We start from the raw sequence: 18,587 nt of genomic DNA, 5'->3' as shown, positions 1-18,587 counted from the left end.
TTTAATGTCCAGTAGGGGAGATGTTGCGTTCACAGTGTTTTGAATGCGGGTTGTCATTTCAAACACGCGAAGAAGAATGAAAAAAAAAAAACGGGCGCCAGTAGCTAGGAGGCGTAATAGGGTTTGTTTGTATTTTAGCTAATCATCAACTGGTACAAAATGCTGCTGCCCGTATCGTCACTAGGACGCCGTCCATCAGTCACATCACCCCCGTTCTACATCAACTCCACTGGCTTCCCATTAAACACTGCATTAACTACAAAATCCTCCTCCACACATTTAAGGCAATCCATAACCTCGCCCCTCCATACCTCTCTGACCTCCTCCACATCAATGTCCCTACCCCGTCTCTCAGGTCTGCCTCCTCCATCACCCTGACCGTCCCCCAAGCCCATCTGTCCACCATGGGATCCAGAGCCTTCAGCCGCTCTGCCCCTCACCTCTGGAACTCCCTCCCCCCTGACATCAGGAATATTGACCCTAACTCAATCGCTCTTTTTAAAACACACCTGTTTAGGCAAGCCTATAACCTGTAAAGGTTGTGCCAACTGAAGTTGTTGCTGTATTATTCCATGTTTTATTCACTGTTGTAAGGCGACCTTGGGTTTCTTGAAAGGTGCCCTTTGAATAAAATGTATTATTATTATTATTATTATTATTATTATTACTTGTTTCCCATTTACAGAACCAAAACTGTATGCGAACACCAGAGTTCTTCACACAGAACAGACAACTACAGGGCCGTGAGGAGAAATTTGCTGAATTTGACAAAATGTGTATTGGATTATAGCCAAGGACTTTGCCTTTAACAATACAATGATAAGAACTATGGGCCTCATTCTCGACCTTTTTCTGTAATTCTTCAGAAATGTTTCTTACACGACTTCGCAAAAACAACGTAAGAGAAACGCTTCCGCTGCATTCCCGCACGCTTGAAAATGTGTTCATAAGCAGACGAAGTCTTCTCAGCTGGGCTCCTTCCGATTAGTTTCTTAGATTGATGAGCGTTCTCGTGAAAGTGGATTTGCATACATACACGCCCTGCCAGCTCCTTATTAGGAGACGCAATTTTAGAAACGTGTGCTGTCGCAATCTCCCGAATCCACCTCGTAAAACACATTTAAGAAGTCACTTTTTTTTTTTAAATCGAAGACCGGTCCCGAGTAGGAGTATAAATCGCAGTCAGTCCTGTTTTTCGAAATGGCAACCATAGGGGTGAAGACTGGCCACGAGTAGTAGTATAAAATGCAATAAATTCATGCCTTAGTTCTAAGAAATTGGCTTTAGTGTTTATTTATTTATTCACTTACATTTGCAGTGTTCATGTCATTCACATTCAGTCACTTAGCAGACGCGGCCTTTGTCCAAAGTGACGTACAAGGGAGAGAACAGTCAAGCTACGAGCCATATAGACCTGGTGTAACAATAAATACTACCTCGTAGAATTATGACTATAAATGTGAAATGTAATTGTTAATGATACAAATATACTCGTATTTATTATTTTAATCCGAGGATGTCTGTAGAGTTGACGTGAACGCAATCACCAACGGGTTCTCACAAATTCAACCGTTAACCCTTTTACTGTAATACAGAGTTTTTTCAAATGTCATTCCTCAACGTGATTCCTCAAATAACCACAAGATGGCCCGTGGAATCGCATTTGAGAAGATCCCGGCAGAGTTACGACTGCTATTTCGAGTTCTGAAAGTTGTCTGAAGTTCAGAAGAAAGCACAGAAGAAAAAACTATGGAGAATGCAAATGTTTTCATAAATGTTTCCAAAGTGGAGTTCCTTCAGAAATCCTTCGGAAAGTCTTCCCAACTGCTGTCGAGAATGAGGCCCTATATCACCCATCTTGAGTCCCTCCTTTTACATAGTCATCTTTAGAAAGCTGCAGGGTTGGTCTTCAGCCTACAGTTCCCTCTTCCTGTGGTCAAAGTTTACATTTTATGCCCACCATAAATATTTCTCTTGTGGACCTTATTATACAATGTGATTTTCCCACCGTCCTTCGTACAGGCTAAGGGGCGAAATGCTGGTGACCCTGAGATATCTGCTGAGGATGCAGAAGGGTTTTCCAGCAATGCGAATGCTCTGACCACACTTCCACCAAGGACTACGCCCTAAGGAGGAACCTGTAACACCGTATCGTAGCTCCTGCAGTTTTCTGCTTGTAGCAAAGCATCTCTGCTGTTTACTTCACATAGTATTTATTTTTCAGACGTTGTTAATATTAAATGCAAACATGTAAACCTCTTTTAAAAGTTGTGACAATGATACATATTATTCATATACACTCGTGGCTACGGCCGAACACCACCCGTGGGAATATCCCTTACCTACCCCACTCGCACTCGTACTATGTTGCTTAAATATAAATGAGAAATCATGTGGTAATAATGAAGTGTTGATGATTCTGCTTTTTAATGGTTAAGAACAGAGAAGAGTAGGACTAAATACTTGCCACTGGCTACTGTTCAGCAGGCTGTCCAGGAATCCCTTACAGTTGAGTATTACATACTGTGAATGTGGCTCTCTTCAGTATTGTTTAACTTGCTAAAGACAGCCAACGTGTTCCAGAATCGTGGCCGGCAGCAGGGTGTAATAACTGAGGGAGCATTTGAGATTTGCAGTTGGGGGCCAACATTTTCTAGTGTTAACACTTGTCAGTCCATATCCCTCGTCCGGGATATTTAAATTTTTTGTCAAAAAAATGTAAAGCTCCGCGAGTTTTCGTCTTAGAGTCATAAAAAGAACAGCCGCGGAAACATTGAACCCCTTTCTTTTAAAATATATACAGTTCAAAAATAAAAAAATAAATAAGCACTTTGTCAGGGGAATAGAACTGGGGCCGTATTCACAAAGCCTTTTATCTTACCACTAGGAGTGCTCCTAACTCGCGCTAAAACCTTTTACGTAGGAGTAATTTCTTAAAAGTGATTCACAACGGCTCTGAGACCTACTCATACTAAGGATAATACCAACTCCTAAGCTTAAGATAAAAACTCCGTTGCTATGGATGACGTCGCTTCTCATGCACGAGTTTAGAAGGGGTGAGGACGGTGATTGGTTGTTGACAGGCTCTCTCATTAAAAACTCATTCGTGACGTCTCTCTAACAATCCCACTATATCGACTGAAAATAAGAGAATAACCTAGGCTTCAAATTAAGTCATATTAAATAGTTATGGACAGTGCAGTTAGCAGAATGCACACGCATGATGACAAGTTTGTGCATCCAACGGGAATGACACTTGCATGTTAAGAGAAATATAAAGCGATCAATATAAAATATGGCAATTGCATGTAATCAAGGCAGTAATAATTAAAGCACCCAGCAAACTGTTAGGATATTATATTTCCAGCCCTTGACCACTTCAAATATCAGCACATACGGCCCTTCAAGCCCTCCAATCTTAATTGATCAAAGCGAAACGAACGTGAACCGTAGCCTAGGCGAAAGCCTACTGGTCCCAGGACCAATAGCCACTGTCACCCCAGCGGCATCCAGCTGGTAAGTTCTCAAAAACCTGCGACCGCTCTCCGTTGAAATGCACGAGTCATCGGTCAATTCCAAGTCGGCTGCAGCCATCTTACGATATTTTGTGAATAGGTCTTAGTGATTTAGGAGTCCTCATGAGGAGTTTTAAGCTGTCCTAGACTTAGGTGCTACCTTTAGGGATAAAATATTTTGTGAATTGCTCTTAGTAAAAAAAATTAGGAGTCCTACATTTAAGACTGACACCCCCTTTATTTTTAGGAGTTTCTCCTAAATTCGCCACTTATGAGCTACTTTTAGCCCTAAGATTCTTTGTGAATACGGCCCCTGATGTCTTGCAGATTTTAGTATCTGAGTGAGGTTTCTGCTGCTAAGGACCCACCCATTAGCAAATGACAGCTATTCATATGATAAAGGCATGGTGATTCAGTGATCTCCATTGGGTCATGTGTCAGGGAAATAAACCCTTAACCAAGGACTATATTCTTTACCTCAGAATTAAGACTCACACAACCAAGAAAATAGTTAAATACAGACGTTTACTCTGGGCCCCAGAGGAATGACCTGCTTGAATCTCTTCAAACAAGACACTGGCCTCTCCTTCAAAATGCCTGTTCTTTATTCAAAATAATATTCACACAAGTTTAACATGAAGACACTCCCAACTCCTTTGTTCATTCATTTAGCCCCAGACAGGGTCTTCTTCGCTTCACTCTGTACCAGGCACCAGGACAATAAATCAGGCTACCCTAAACTTGCATGACATCTCTAAGTTAACACCCCCCTTTCTCACAGACTATGCATTTCTCTCAACAGAACAAAGAAACACATGGGAAATCCATTTAACAAACTAAAACACATATCATGATAAAAAGTATATAGCATATTTCCTTCACATCATGCTGTGGCGAGATAACCTCCGGGGGAAGTGGGCCACAAAATCATTCTAGGGCCATTAGGTAATGGCCTTTGTCTTTGACTGAGGTGTCCCAGGTTTGTTTACACCAACTCTTGTGAATAAATCTTTACAATGTGATTTTGTACAAAGTCTGAGCACCTCTGAAACAAAGGTTTTCCAAGGGTATGTTTACATTTGATTAAAATTAAACTTTTTTTACTTACATGATGTTATTGCTGAGGTCTTCTAGAATATAATCAGATATTCCATTTGTGCGTCAATGTTTTTAGTTAAGGGAAATGTAAAAAAAAACATCAAGGCATGTCAGACAACTTAGAAAAGTTTAAAAGGCATTGGACTGTAGTTAAATTGGTCTGAGATATGTATGATATGATACAGTGATGCAGGCATGAACGGACATAATAGGGGAGAACCGGGTAGAGAGTAACGACATTTAACAGTTTTAAAATGTGTAGTTTAGAAGAGATAGTGCGAAACTGAAAGCCAGTATTTTAGGCTACATCCTTCCTCTGATGGATCCATTTACAGAACAAACACACTCGAATACAATGTAGCGATGCCGAATTGTAGGCTATAGCTACAGGCTATAGGTTGACGAAATGTCTTAAAATCATTGTTAACGGTCATATTGGGGTGAACAGTTGAAGGGCAACTGAATTCAACATTCATTTAGAAAGTATACAAATCCCGTATGGTATAGTGTAGGCTACAATTGCAACTTTGCGACACAATCGTCATTGACACTAAAGTATTCTAATTATGCTTAAATAAACATTACTTTAAACAAGTTTAAAACATGCTGAGCTATTTAAAGCATTCTGATGCTGTTGCTAGCTAGACACCATATTTCTTGCAGACTATGGCAAACCATATTTCTATGGGGGGGGGGGGGGGGGGGGGGGGGGGCGCAAGTCCACACGCAAGTTTACACCTCTTCCATTAGGAATCAGTTTCAAAATGAACTGGTTCTCTCTGCTTCACATCAAGGGGTATAGACAAGAAAATTGTGGGATCAAAAAAAGAATCGAACTTTATTTTCTAGCCTATATATTTCCTTTATGATTATGTCAGACACATGCAAATGATCCAGCAGTAACACAATAACTGGCTTTCTTAGTCTGGACTCGAGAAACCTGCCATACAATATATTAGTGTTTGTAAACGTAGTAACTCCTTGCAGAAAAAGTTGAACTTTTTTTTTTTTTTTCATAACACTGCTAACACCATCATAAAGTCAGGATACGCTGACACACTTTGATATCCTTTCATAAGGTTTTATAACCTTATCACCAAGTGCACGTGTGGATATGTAACGCCCAGTAGTTATACAACATTTATACAGTTATAAATAACCAGCAAATGCATGTTGATGACACTTGAGGATCTGTCATAGTACTCCTAGAGCAACTAATGAAGGCAGATAAAAGCTCTGTAGGCAACTGGCCATCAGTTGGCTACAATTAACCAGACCTACTGTTTTTTAATAGATTCTGGGTTTACCATAATTGTTTATGTCTGTAAATTGACATGTTTTTTACATTATGATGTTGATGGGGGGGGGGGGGTTTAGTAAAGAAGGCAATTTTTTACTGTTTTTTAACTGATTCATGGTGTCTCTTAATTTTTAATGTCTGTAAATGGACACTGTTTTTTTTTTTTTTTTACATTATAATGTTTTTTTCTAAATAAAGACGGTTATTATTTTTACAGAATGTTTGATGCCAATTCTTACCTGACATTTTATATGCCTTGTTTTAAACACTCACTCAACATTGAAAATCGAAATTTCATTTAATGTCCAGTAGGGGAGATGTTGCGTTCACAGTGTTTTGAATGCGGGTTGTCATTTCAAACACGCGAAGAAGAATGACAAAAAAACGGGCGCCAGTAGCTAGGAGGCGTAATAGGCTTTGTTTGTATTTTAGCTAATCAACTTCAAGACGTTTATTTTAACAAAAGACGCAGATTTGTCTTTCTAATAGTGGCCACATCTTTATTTTTAAGTTCAACGGCTTTCTTACCGATGTGGAATTCTACTAATTATTTCATACCTAAGTTATGTGCGAAAATGGCGGGCAGCTAATAACAAGGTAGCTACCAGTAGAATTGGGTTGACGTAAGCTGGGAGGAAACTTTCTCATTACAACACAACAATGGAAAACAAAACTTCAGACTTGGTAAGGAGTTACATTTCAAAATGGTTATTTTCAGAGTCTGTAGCTTGATAACGGTATATAAAGATCACCAACCTTCAAGCTCAATTTATCCAGCTGTTTTTAGGAGCCATACGATTTGCCCACTGCACGTTGACATATACTTTGACTAGCCAGCCATTTAGCTCTGTGGCAGTGACATTCTAATGATAAACGTTATATGCATTAAACCTTAACATTATCGTTAACGTTCATGTTACTGACTTCAAAATAGTATACGTTAGATTTATTCTCATTCAGTTATAAGTAAGCTCGAATACACCGTATTGGTGCTGAGCTAACGTTACCACGCTATGAACTGTTAGTTGGCTGGTGACGCGATGATGTATTGCGCTGTTATTTCAATCCATTTCATATGCTTGTAGATCAAAGGGAGGAAAAAACTGAGATACTTCACACACGATGAAGGGTAAAATCAACTTTTTACACATCTAATGCTAACTTACGTGATTTAACTGCCCAACATTGGTTAAGTGAATGAAGAAATATCATTCTGTTGTAGGACGGCGGTACCAAAGATAAAGGAGGTGTTTACAATCCGTGACATCGATGAGTTCTTTGGTGAGACATAATCGTCATCGCCCAGAGTTGACCAGTCTATCCAGTTAATTCCAATTTGACTGATCTTCAAGACCGTATTGGCGTTAATAAAGTCATAATGCTGCCATCCCTTTCAGACGGTGCATCTCAAACTAAACTGGACAGTGGGTTTCTGTCTCCGTTACCCAAGAGCACACCAGGAGCAGGAGCAGAAGAGGAGGATGCACCAGTATGTGTTACACAAGATCAAGTGGTTGTGAAAGTGTCTGAATTTGACTTTACTGTGGTTTCAACTTAGTTACCATTTGCCCTTGTATCTTAGCAGGAAGCAGAACGTGTTGCCCTTCCAGCAGAGGACAAAACCATAGGAGAAAATGGGTTAACAGATAAAGGTATCGTGCTTACACTTTTACTTTGAAATGGTATTATTTTTAAGATTAATTTTGTTTGTGCATCTGTGTCTATTTTGACAGAAAAAAAAAACCATTTTGACAGGTACACGAACCATTTAAGTTCTGCATCAGCTGCAACTAAAAGAGATTTATGTTGTTATGCAGAGAGTTCTTTTAAAGATAGCGTCCCATTGAAGACGTCCAGCCCCATTGCTGTGGCTCCAAGTATCTATGAAGCTGGAGGAGATGGAGATGAAGAAAAGCCTTTGGGATCACCGCTGCTCCTTGCCGATGACAATGAGGATCCCATTGAAGGCAACATGGACCACAAAGAGGACCTAGTCAGGGAGTCTTCATTTATGTAAGAACTACTGAATGACTTTTATGTTTTGGGGGGGAGGAGGGTGGGTGCTCTTCTTGGTATGAACCGGCTTTGACTTTATCCATTTTGTGTGCAGTGAGTCCTCACTGACCCCACCGAAGAGATTTACTCTGGGTGTTCGTACACAGCAAAGAGACAAGTCCCCAGTGTTCACGTAAGATATTAAAGTGTTTGCCATTCACTTATTATTTAATTCCCCCCTCTGTTTTCATTGGTTATCCATGTTCCATCCAGTTCCTTTCTCTCATATCTAGATGATTGAATTTTTCCACAGCGTACTGGCAAGAAGAAACCATGAACGTCCTGAGCAGAAGAATGTGTCTGTTGCATCAGAGAGCCACACTCTGGCCGGGGCTCAAATGTGAGAACACTTTGATATTTGTTTTCCTCCTGTGCTTAGTTCTGTGGCTTTTATTGTTATTTTTTATTTTTTTTTGATTCCATGCATAGAAAGCATATGCAAATGTAGGAAAAGAAAACAATCTTAATGCATGTGCGTGTAGGCAAGACTAACCCAACTAACTGCATGTTTACCTTTGCTGTTTTAGCAACATTAAGCATGACTTTATATCTGATGCAGGATTTATTTCTATTGCTTAGCTCTAAGACTATGTCTTCACTACTCTTAATTATGTATTGCATATATGGGCATTGTGGTTTTTTTCTCAGGGATGGGGAGCAAGAGTCTTTGATTCAAACTTCAGTTTCGACACAGACTGCACAGTCTGCAGTTGAGGCCATTAAGGAGTCGGACTCCAGCCTGAAGTCCTCCAGCACGACGGATGAACAATCTTTCCTGAAAAAACTCAGAGAGTTCATGACCCCGAAGGTCACAGAGAGGTGAAGGAGAGATCAGTGTTGTTTAAGGACCTTTTTGGGGTGAGGGAGGGTGTCAAGATGAAGGATATGTACAGGATACGTACGCAGGATATCAGATGCGTTTTTCAATTAGAAATCATGTTTATAGTTTGTACGTATTTAATGAGGTTAAACCCATGATGTTTTGCCTTGCTAGTTCTGTGACCTGTCACCCACGTTGCTTGTGTAGTGCATGAGCAAAGTTCACCTGCTGAACCATCTTTCATGTATTACAGGTCAAGGCTCCCGGTGCCCGTCAGAGCCCCCTCTCCGCAGGAGCTGGACGACGACGACGACTTCCTCTTCCTGGAAGATGATGCTCCACTGCTCTTCAGCCTCAAGCGGAAGCCCCAGACCCAGAGGCAGACGAGCAAGAAGGCCGTGACCGAAACCAGGACTACCACTGAAGACGGAGCGTCATCAGAGAATGAGCTTGGGACAGGGGGTAACACGGCTGGGGCGGCTCCTACTTCAGAACCCCCACCCAAAGGCCCCGCCACCCACAAGAAGAGAGGCAAGCAGGGCAAACTGACTGATGCTGGAGAGGGAGTTTCCGCGGAGGCCCATGAGGTAGGGGGTAGCACAGATGGGGTGGCCCCTGCAGAGCCTCCACCAGCGGCTCCATCCACTCAGAAGAAGAGAGGCAAGCAGGGAAAACAGACTGAAAAAGGGGCTTCTGGGGATCCCCCTGAGGTAGGGAGAGATCCAGCAGAAGCCGCTCCTCCCGAGCCTCCACTGAAGGCCCCGGCCGCTCAGAGGAAGAGAGGCAAGCAGAAGGAAAGAGCTGCTACAGAGTCTCTCACAGCAGAGAAGGCTGATGGACGAATGGGCTCCACGGGGCTTGAGAGAAGTCCAGTGACTCCTGGGTCCAAGCCCCTGGCTCCTGCTCCTGCTGATAATGCAGGTAACTATGGTGATGGCCCAGTCTCACAGTCCCCAGTGGCGATGCCACAACACATAGGTAAATCTGGTAAGGCTTTGCCTATGTGTGTGTTCGATTTAACTGCAAAATCTGAAAGTTCTTCATACAATTAGACATTGGCGATGATTCACTATGTCATCTGTTTCTAGGGTTTGGGAAGTTCATAATCCTGCATGTTTGAAATGTTATGTCATGTTTGAAATGTGAAATGTCCCTGTACTGGTGGCTGTTGCTGTTGCTGATGTTTTTTTTTTTTTTTTTTTTTTTTTACAGTTCAACAGAAAGCTAGACAGAAGGGGCCATCAAAGGATAAACCTTTCCTGAGTAAAAACAAAAAAAAGAAAATAAATCACAGGCGTTCATCGGTCACCAGCTTACCAGACCGTGAGCTCAAATCAAACGTCCAAATGAGCAAAGCTGCGTCCATCACCGCAAGACCTGAAAGCACTGGCCAAGCTGCTGATGCTGCTCCGTCGCAGGCGAGCCCAAAGGCAAAAAGCATACAGAAGGAGAAGGAAAGCAAGAGGGCGAAACTGGTGCAGCCAGAAGAAAGTGAAGAGAGAGGTGCTAGCCCGGCTCAACCAGACTCCCCTCAAAGAGGAGGAGATTCAGATGCCACTGGTGAGAGCCTCTCTACAAGCCAGGGTTCATAGCCAGAACTGTCAACATGCTGACAGTGGCCGATCATGCCGATTTATCTTGCTGTATTCAACATTGTAATTTCATTAAATACATCAATAGTGTCCAGAGCATCTAAGTGTCCAAAGAATAAAAAGAAGAAATGGCAAGACCTTGAACTATACTTTTATAAACTACTTTTTCATAAATAGAAGGGTCTTTTGTAAGATTCAGAATAGCATTAGATTCACTGAAAGTTACACAGTGTTGCTTTTGGGCTGTCTAATTTTGTGCATTGTGTCTGGGGCATCAAAACAGAGCTTCTAGTCTGACCCCTGTACTTCTGACGTCTTCCTCCCTCTCAGGTGAGACTGAGGCTGTTCAGCTGGAGCTTTCGCTTGAACTCTCAGGGTCCTCTGCTCTGGGCAAGCGCAAGAGGAGCAAGCCTGGAAGCTGGTGGGCCCTCAGCCCAGACAAGGACCATGACAACGATGTGCTCGCCAGCAGTCCTCTGAAGAGACAGAAGAAAAGCAAATGGGAAGATGGGAAGCAGCAGAAGAAAATGGGAAAGGAGGTGGAATCCCGTGAGGAAAACTCCTCTGATGATATCCGATGTTATGTAAACCTAGCCAGGTTGCCGCAACAGCAAACAGACATAAAGGGTGTTCCAAAATCAAGACAGAAAAAGGTCAAAGGTGACAGGCGACCCAATCAGAGGAAGCCCCAGACTGATAAAGACAGGCGCAGGAGGCCACAGGAGGAGGCTGCTTCTGCTCCAACCAATCAGCTGGAAGAGGAGGAGGAGGAGGAGAGGATGGCAATGGCTGCAGCTGAAGCAGACTCTGAACAGACCGGGTCAGAGGTACAGGTCAACATGTCATCAGGTGAGCTGTCAGAAACAATGTCTATCTGGTATCCATCGCTTAACTGTAACTATGTTGCCCTTGCTATGGGAGTGCTGTTCAGTCTTAACCTGGCTATGATGGGCTAGTGCAGAGGTGCCCAACCCGTCGATCACAGAGACTTTCCCTGTCGATCAAAAAAAAAAAATAATAATAATTTTCATTTTCAAACTGTTTTCTTACGGACTTCGGAAGACCATAGTCAGAAAATATCTCTGAACACAGCTGAAGTGTTCTCAGGAGGATTCTTAAATTGAACTTGAAATTGAATAGGTGCCAGATTTCTAGAGAAATGACTGCATAAGGCCACTTTAAAAAGTGCATGCCTTGTGTTTATACTTGAAGATATTTCTAATTAACTCAGTTCAAGAAGTCATACTCGCTAGCTATTCTAGCTGTGTGAAGTACCCAAGAAGAATAGGAACAAACTCCAAACAGCAACTCCAAGCTTGGAAGAAAATAAGCGAAAGTAGGATTCTGCCACACTTGCTCAACTGTTCCAAGTTTTTCCATAAAAAACCTGGCCAAATTGGCCAAGGAAGAAGGGGAGAAAAAAAGGTCCTAAACGATGAAGAGTCTTCATGTCTTATTGTCAATTTTAATTAATTTCTAATTACTATCGTTTTCGTAGTTCTGTACTTTTACTTTGATTGAACGATCAATCTCTTAACTGTAATAACCGTTTATTTTTAAATAAATTCTACGTCGCTTGAAGAGGTGGGAGGAACTTACTGTTATAAATATTAATTTTATTAATTAGTTTGCAGACCTTCAATTTTAAAGAAGTACTGATCTGCAGTATTGCTGTTTGTCTGCCGTATTGACATCATCAATATAATTGTGCTCACTTTGCACTCTCACTTCTTTACAGAGGCACCTACCGAGCCAGCAAAGACCTCACCTGATGACGAGGTGGTTAGCCGACCTGACGTCCCCCGGCCAAGGGGTAGAACACGAAGACCCCCCAGTAACTGGTGGGATGGACTTCAGCCTCAGCCAGCGGAGGACATCATCCCGTCCCCATCCCCACCACGCTCATTCCCAGACAAGGACCATGACAACGATGCGCTCGCCAGCAGTCCCCTGAAGAGACAGAAGAAAAGAAAAAGGGAAGCTGGGAAGCAGCCGAAGAAAATGGGAAAGGAGATGGAATCCTGTGAGGAAAACTCCTCTGATGTTATCGAGAAGGGCAGAAACCAAGCCGGGTTGCCGCAACAGCAAACAGACAAAAAGGGTGTTCCAAAATCTAGACAGAAAAAGGTCAAAGGTGACAGGCGACCCAATCAGAGGAAGCCCCAGACTGATAAAGACAGGCGCAGGAGGCCACAGGAAGAGGCTGCTTCTGCTCCACCCAATCAGCTGGAAGAGGAGGAGGAGGAGGAGGAGGAGAGGATGGCAGTGGTTGCAGCTGAAGCAGACTCTGAACAGACCGGGTCAGAGGTACAGGTCAACATGTCATCAGGTGAGCTGTCAGAAACAATGTCTATCTGGTATCCATCTCTTAACTGTAACTATGTTGCCCTTGCTATGGGAGTGCTGTTCAGTCTTAACCTGGCTATGATGGGCTAGTGCAGAGGTGCCCAACCCGTCGATCACGGAGACTTTCCCTGTCGATCAAAAAAAAAAAAATAATAATAATTTTCATTTTCAAACTGTTTTCTTACGGACTTCAGAAGACCATAGTCAGAAAATATCTCTGAACACAGCTGAAGTGTTCACAGGAGGATTCTTAAATTGAACTTGAAATTTAATAGGTGCCAGATTTCTAGAGACTAGAAATGACTGCATAAGGCCACTTTAAAAAGTGCATGCCTTGTGTTTATACTTGAAGATATTTCTAATGAACTCAGTTCAAGAAGTCATACACGCCAGCTATTCTAGCTGTGTGAAGTATCCAAGAAGAATAGGAACAAACTCCAAACAGCAACTCCAAGCTTGGAAGAAAATAAGCGAAAGTAGGATTCTGCCACACTTGCTCAACTGTTCCAAGTTTTTCCATAAAAAACCTGGCCAAATTTCAAGGAAGAAGGGGAGGAAAAAAAGGGCCTAAGGGAATGAAGAGTCTTCATGTCTTTTTGTCAATTTTAATTCATTTCTAATTACTATCGTTTTCGTAGTTCTGTACTGTTACTTTGATTGAACGATCAATCTCTTAACTGTAATAACCGTGTATTTTTAAATAAATTCTACGTCGCTTGAAGAGGTGGGAGGAACTTACTGTTATAAATATCCATTTTATTAATTCGTTTGCAGACGATCAATTTTAAAAGTAGTACTGATCTGCCGTTTTGACATCAGCAATATAATTGTGCTCACTTTGCACTCTCACTTCTTTACAGAGGCACCTACCGAGCCAGCAAAGACCTCACGTGATGACGAGGTGGTTAGCCGACCTGACGTCCCCCGGCCAAGGGGTAGAACACGGAGACCCCCCAGTAACTGGTGGGATGGCCTGCCGCTTCAGCCTCAGCCAGCGGAGGACATCATCCCGTCCCCCTCCCCACCACGCTCATTCCCAGAGCCCAGGCAACGAGTCGCGACCCCCGGCAGGCCAGTGGGAGTGCTCCACCAGAGGGCCGGGAAACTTGCCATTGGCTCTCAGAACCCCTCTAACCATCTCAAGAAGAACCCCGAGAGGAGAAAGGCAGCCACTCCAAAAACTCGCAAAGGGTCCTTGGCTGCCTTTGGTGCCATATACACGTCGGGCAGACCTGGCGTCAGGAATACGGCCGCTCGTAAGGTGCGTAAGAACTTGTTGAACTCCCTGGAGGACAGTAGCAGCAGGTCCATGGATGGCAGCAGTTACGATCGGCTGAACCGTGACGATGTAAACCAGGAAGCCTGTGACCGAGTTTCGAATTCCGTTGTCCTGGAGGCGGTCGTGCAACTGAAGAGTGGAGACCTGGTTCCTGCGTCAGACTGGCCCTCACAAAATCATAGGTATATCTTAATCTGTTCATCAACTTTGAGTGGCTTTTTAAAATCGCTTATTGAGTTATATATATAATTTACGATTGTCATGTGGTTGTCAGTAGCTTCTTTCTTTTCTGTTTCCATATATACAGTACATGTGTTATGTATGTATGTATGTGTGTATATATATATATATATATATATATATATATATATATATATATATATATATATATATATATATATATACATACAGTCGTATGCAAAAGTTTAGGCACCCCTCTAAGGCTGCATGATAATTTACTCTGTCTTCACCAAAAAAGATCACAGTGGTCAAATATTTATTTTGTAGTTATCACTGAGTGCTAGGGTGTTTTCCAGACAAAGATATTTAGTGTAGCAGTATTTATTGGTGTGAAATTAAATCAAATGTGAAAAATAGGCTGTGCAAAAGTTTGGGCACCCTCATAATTTTGTTGATTTGAATACCTGTACCTACTCAATGCTGATAAAATGCAACACAGAATTAGTCTGGTTAGCTCGTCAAGCCTTCAATTCCATAGAAAGGTGCATCCAACCATTAGAAAAGGTATTTAAGGTAGCCAATTGCAAGTTGTGCTTCTCTTTGATTCTCCTCTGAACAGTGGCAACATGGGGGCATCAAAACAGCCATCAAATGATCTGAAAACAAAGATTGTTCAGCAGTTTTGTTTAGGGGAAGGCTACAAAAAGTTATCCTGGAGGTTTCAGCTATCAGTTTCCACTGTGATGAATTTTATTATGAAGTGGAAGGCAACAGGCACAGTTCTTGCTATGGCTAGAAGTGGCAGGCCAAGAAACATAACAAAGAGGCAAAGGCGAATAATGGTCAGAATGGTCAAGAATAACCCTCAGACCACCTCCAAAGATCTGCAAGGTCAACCTGCTGCAGATGGTGTCACTGTGCATTGCTCAACCATTCAGCGCACATTGCACAGAAAACAGCTGTATGGGAGAGTGATGCAGAAGAAGCCTTTTCCGCACACACGCCACAAACAAGCTCGCTTGAGGTTTGCCAAGCTACATTTGAACAAGCCAGGCTCATTTTGGAACAAAGATAGAGATATTTGGTCACAACAAGAGGCATTATGCATGGAGGCAAATTAATACAGCATTCCTAGAAAAACACTTGCTGCCCACAGTAAAATGAGGTGGGGGGTCCATCATGCTGTGGATTGTGTGGGTAGTACAGGAACTGGAAATCTATTTAAAGTTGATGGTCGCATGGATTCAACTCAGTACCAGCAAATTCTTGACAATAATGTTCAAGAATCTGTAACCAAGCTGAAGTTACGGCGGAGTTGGGTGTTCCAGCAGGACAATAACACGAAACATTGCTCCAAATCCACTAAGCCATTTATGCAGAGGGACAACTACAATGTTCTAGAATGGCCATCCCAGTCCCCAGACTTGAATATAATTGAAAATACATGGGATGTCTTGAAGCAGGCTGTCCACGCTAGGCACCCATCAAACCTTACAGAGCTGGAGCTGTATTGTAAGAAAGAGTGGTCCAAAATACCTTCATCCAGAATCCAAACACTCATCAGAGGCTATAAGAAGCGTCTAGAGGCTGTTGTTTTGGCAAAAGGAGGCTCCAGTAAATATTATTGTGATTTTTCTGTTGGGGTGCCCAAATTTATGCACCTGTCTAATTCTGTTATTATACATTTGGCATATTCTCTGTTTATCTAATTTACCTTATTTCACTTCTAAAATATCACTGTGTCCATGTAGTATTATTTATATATATATATATATATATATATATATATATATATATATATATATATATATATATATATATATATATATCTTTAAATATATTTAGTTATGCAATAGAATCACACTTCTACTTCAACTTTTCATTTAAATAGTAATCCTGGTTTAAATAGCGGGCCTTCCTCATTGGTGGAACTTAGGAGCTTTGAGGAGGAAGAGGATCAAAGTAAGTGACACCCTTTTTTGATAATGCTTGTTGAGAGATTAGTGTTTCAAAGAGGACATATTGTGCAAATTTTCAAGGTTCATAATTACATTTTTTGGGATCTACTAGAATTGATGTACATACTTTAATGATCCAAAAACAAATTTTTCTCATACTGTGCATCTAAAGTCACCCTCTGTCTGAAACGCTCTGAAATGAATCATCTTGTACGATAGGGAAAGAGCTGGAATTCCAACAAGGGGTGTCATGCAGCTGAGAAAAGTGTCGGGAGAGAGTTGCTCCCTTTGCCATTCACTTTGGGCTTTGTAACTTTGCAGACTGTTTAGATGTACAAAAAGCTATATAGCACACTCAATCATTTTTCCTCTGTTGTCCGTTGCAGTGTTGCCGTCAACCGTACGGGTCCCGATGGCTCTGTCAGAAGGAGACATCTGCGGGCCGCTGCTGCGACCTTTGACCCTGGTGCCTGATGACTGGCAGAACCTCACCTACTGGCTCAGACAAGTGTGGCGGACCAGTGTAAAATGTAATACTGCCTGAAGATGAACCATTTTGTGTTGTCGTGTTTAAGGAATAATGTACTACTGTCCCAAAATATACCATGCTATGTTATTTTGTCTGTAGCATGAAGTGGTAAATATCTTCTGAAGGGCTAGTTACTCTGCTGTCAGATGCAACCATTGTTGGTTGTGAAGTTAAGCCTCACATGACCTACTGTTTGCTAATATGCCGTGGATTTTTCAATGTGAAATTGGTTATTGATATTATTTTTCACCATAAAAACAAATCATTTTATGCGAGGGGATAACTTCACATGTATTACACCGGCATGTGTTAATCCTTAGCTATTTCCCTTATATCATCGCTCTTGAGGGCTCTCTCTCTCTTTTTATTTCTTTCTCTCTCTCTCTCTCTCTCTCTCTCTCTCTCTCCAGAAATTCAGGTGTGATGAAGGTGCTTAGGTAATGTTTTAGTTGCTCAGGGGAAAAAACCCTGCATAACAGATTCAGTGTGGATATGAGGGCAAGGTGTCCCTCATTGACCTTCGTTGTCCCTCACTGACCCTGGCCTTAGTTTTATAGCCGATGGCGTGTCTTGTGTAACAAGTATCTAGTAACGAGTGGGGCTGTTGATCATAGTCCACACCTTGCCCTGTTTACACTGTACACAACGCCTTTCCTTCATGTGCAGACGCTGGTCAGGTCGTCACTGCGGACAACTTCCACTGGTACACCCACGAGGGCAGAGCCCTGGGCCACAAGTTTGACCTGCAGTGCTCAACGTATGCCAACGGCAAGCTGCTCCTGGGCTCGTACATGAGGAAGCCAGCGCAAGTGGACCAGCACACAACAACAGTGAGTACAGGATCGGGTCTACCCACATACCCCCACCCTGCCTGTGTAAAGTTCAGGACTAAGGTTTGTCCCTGCTGTTGGTTGTAAAAACCCATGGTGATGAATGGGTCCTTAGGGAGGGGGAGAATCCTTTATCTCCTCTCTTATCTCAACCATATACTGCTTGAATGTATGAACATGTTTAGGTAATGTTTAACTGGTGCCCGAGTGATGACCTTGTCAGTGGCAACAACATTTGTGTTTTTCTTGTTCTATTGCAGGTTTTTAATGTTTATACAAGTTCTGTCCATGTTCAAATCAAGGATCTCAAATCTAACTACAACCCTGGCCAAGCATTCGTGGTCCCTCGGGGTATGTAATCACAGCATTAATTTCACGTTTGCATTTTACACTAATGCTTGTTTATTCTGATGAAGGCAGACACCTTCATGTAAAAGCAAATTACTGATTGAGAAGAAAACATGAAATGTGTTTTAGTTTCATGCAACTCAACTGCTGGTCAGCTGAGAGGAGTTCAGAACCAAAAAAGCTGTGAAACCGCGGTCTTCAACGCTCAGATCAGACAACCTTGTGTTTATCCATCTGGTTAAACTGGTCTTACATCAGCTTTCTTTATCTTGTCTTTCTGTCTGTCTGTCTCTATCCGATCACAGGAAAGTCATACAGCATTCGCAATCTGACTCCAGTGCCAGCGATTCTGTGGTATCATCGGATGTTTGCAGATCTAGAGGACTCATAAGCCAGTGCTACTACCTTTACAGGATACAGGCTGTCTTAAATTGGATCTTTTATATTTCCACCGCAAGCTTTTGATTTAAGACCAGTCAAAGTTGCCAAGAACCACAGCTTTTATCGAAAGTTGTAGATTCTTAATGATAAGATTACAGTGAGCTCTAAGCTCAAGCTATTGTCATTTACTATTTTAGTATGAATAAAAAAAGAATGTGTTTTTAAAAAAATATTTATAAATAAAAAAAAATAAAAAAGTATTTACTTCCAGCTTTGAGTCATCCTACCACTAGGGGTCATAAGACAATCATTTAACCAGAAGAGATGTCAGACCTTGACGTTATGCCAACCCTCCC

The 18,587-nt window shown here is 42.0% G+C and overlaps 1 protein-coding gene across 1 annotated transcript; it reads left to right on the top strand.

Annotated features, from left to right (window-relative positions):
• Positions 1 to 6,509: 6,509 nt before the first annotated feature.
• LOC308378679 (uncharacterized protein) lies at positions 6,510 to 18,241 on the top strand (the record flags this gene model as incomplete). The annotated part of the gene is made up of 19 exons (XM_080855642.1): positions 6,510 to 6,597; positions 6,999 to 7,042; positions 7,136 to 7,194; positions 7,311 to 7,402; positions 7,496 to 7,565; positions 7,731 to 7,926; positions 8,024 to 8,101; positions 8,222 to 8,308; positions 8,617 to 8,787; positions 9,042 to 9,709; positions 10,001 to 10,348; positions 10,711 to 10,919; positions 12,394 to 12,709; positions 13,587 to 14,187; positions 16,077 to 16,147; positions 16,530 to 16,673; positions 17,339 to 17,502; positions 17,763 to 17,853; positions 18,156 to 18,241. Exons 1-19 carry the CDS (start codon positions 6,574 to 6,576, stop codon positions 18,239 to 18,241), a joined length of 3,519 nt encoding a protein of 1,172 aa, XP_080711768.1. The 5' UTR covers positions 6,510 to 6,573.
• Between the last annotated feature and the right edge of the window lie 346 nt (positions 18,242 to 18,587).

This window comes from Sprattus sprattus (assembly GCF_963457725.1).
Source record: "Sprattus sprattus genome assembly, chromosome: 17".
NCBI classification, from domain to species: domain Eukaryota; kingdom Metazoa; phylum Chordata; class Actinopteri; order Clupeiformes; family Clupeidae; genus Sprattus; species Sprattus sprattus.
This window is presented reverse-complemented; position numbering and strand designations above follow the sequence as displayed.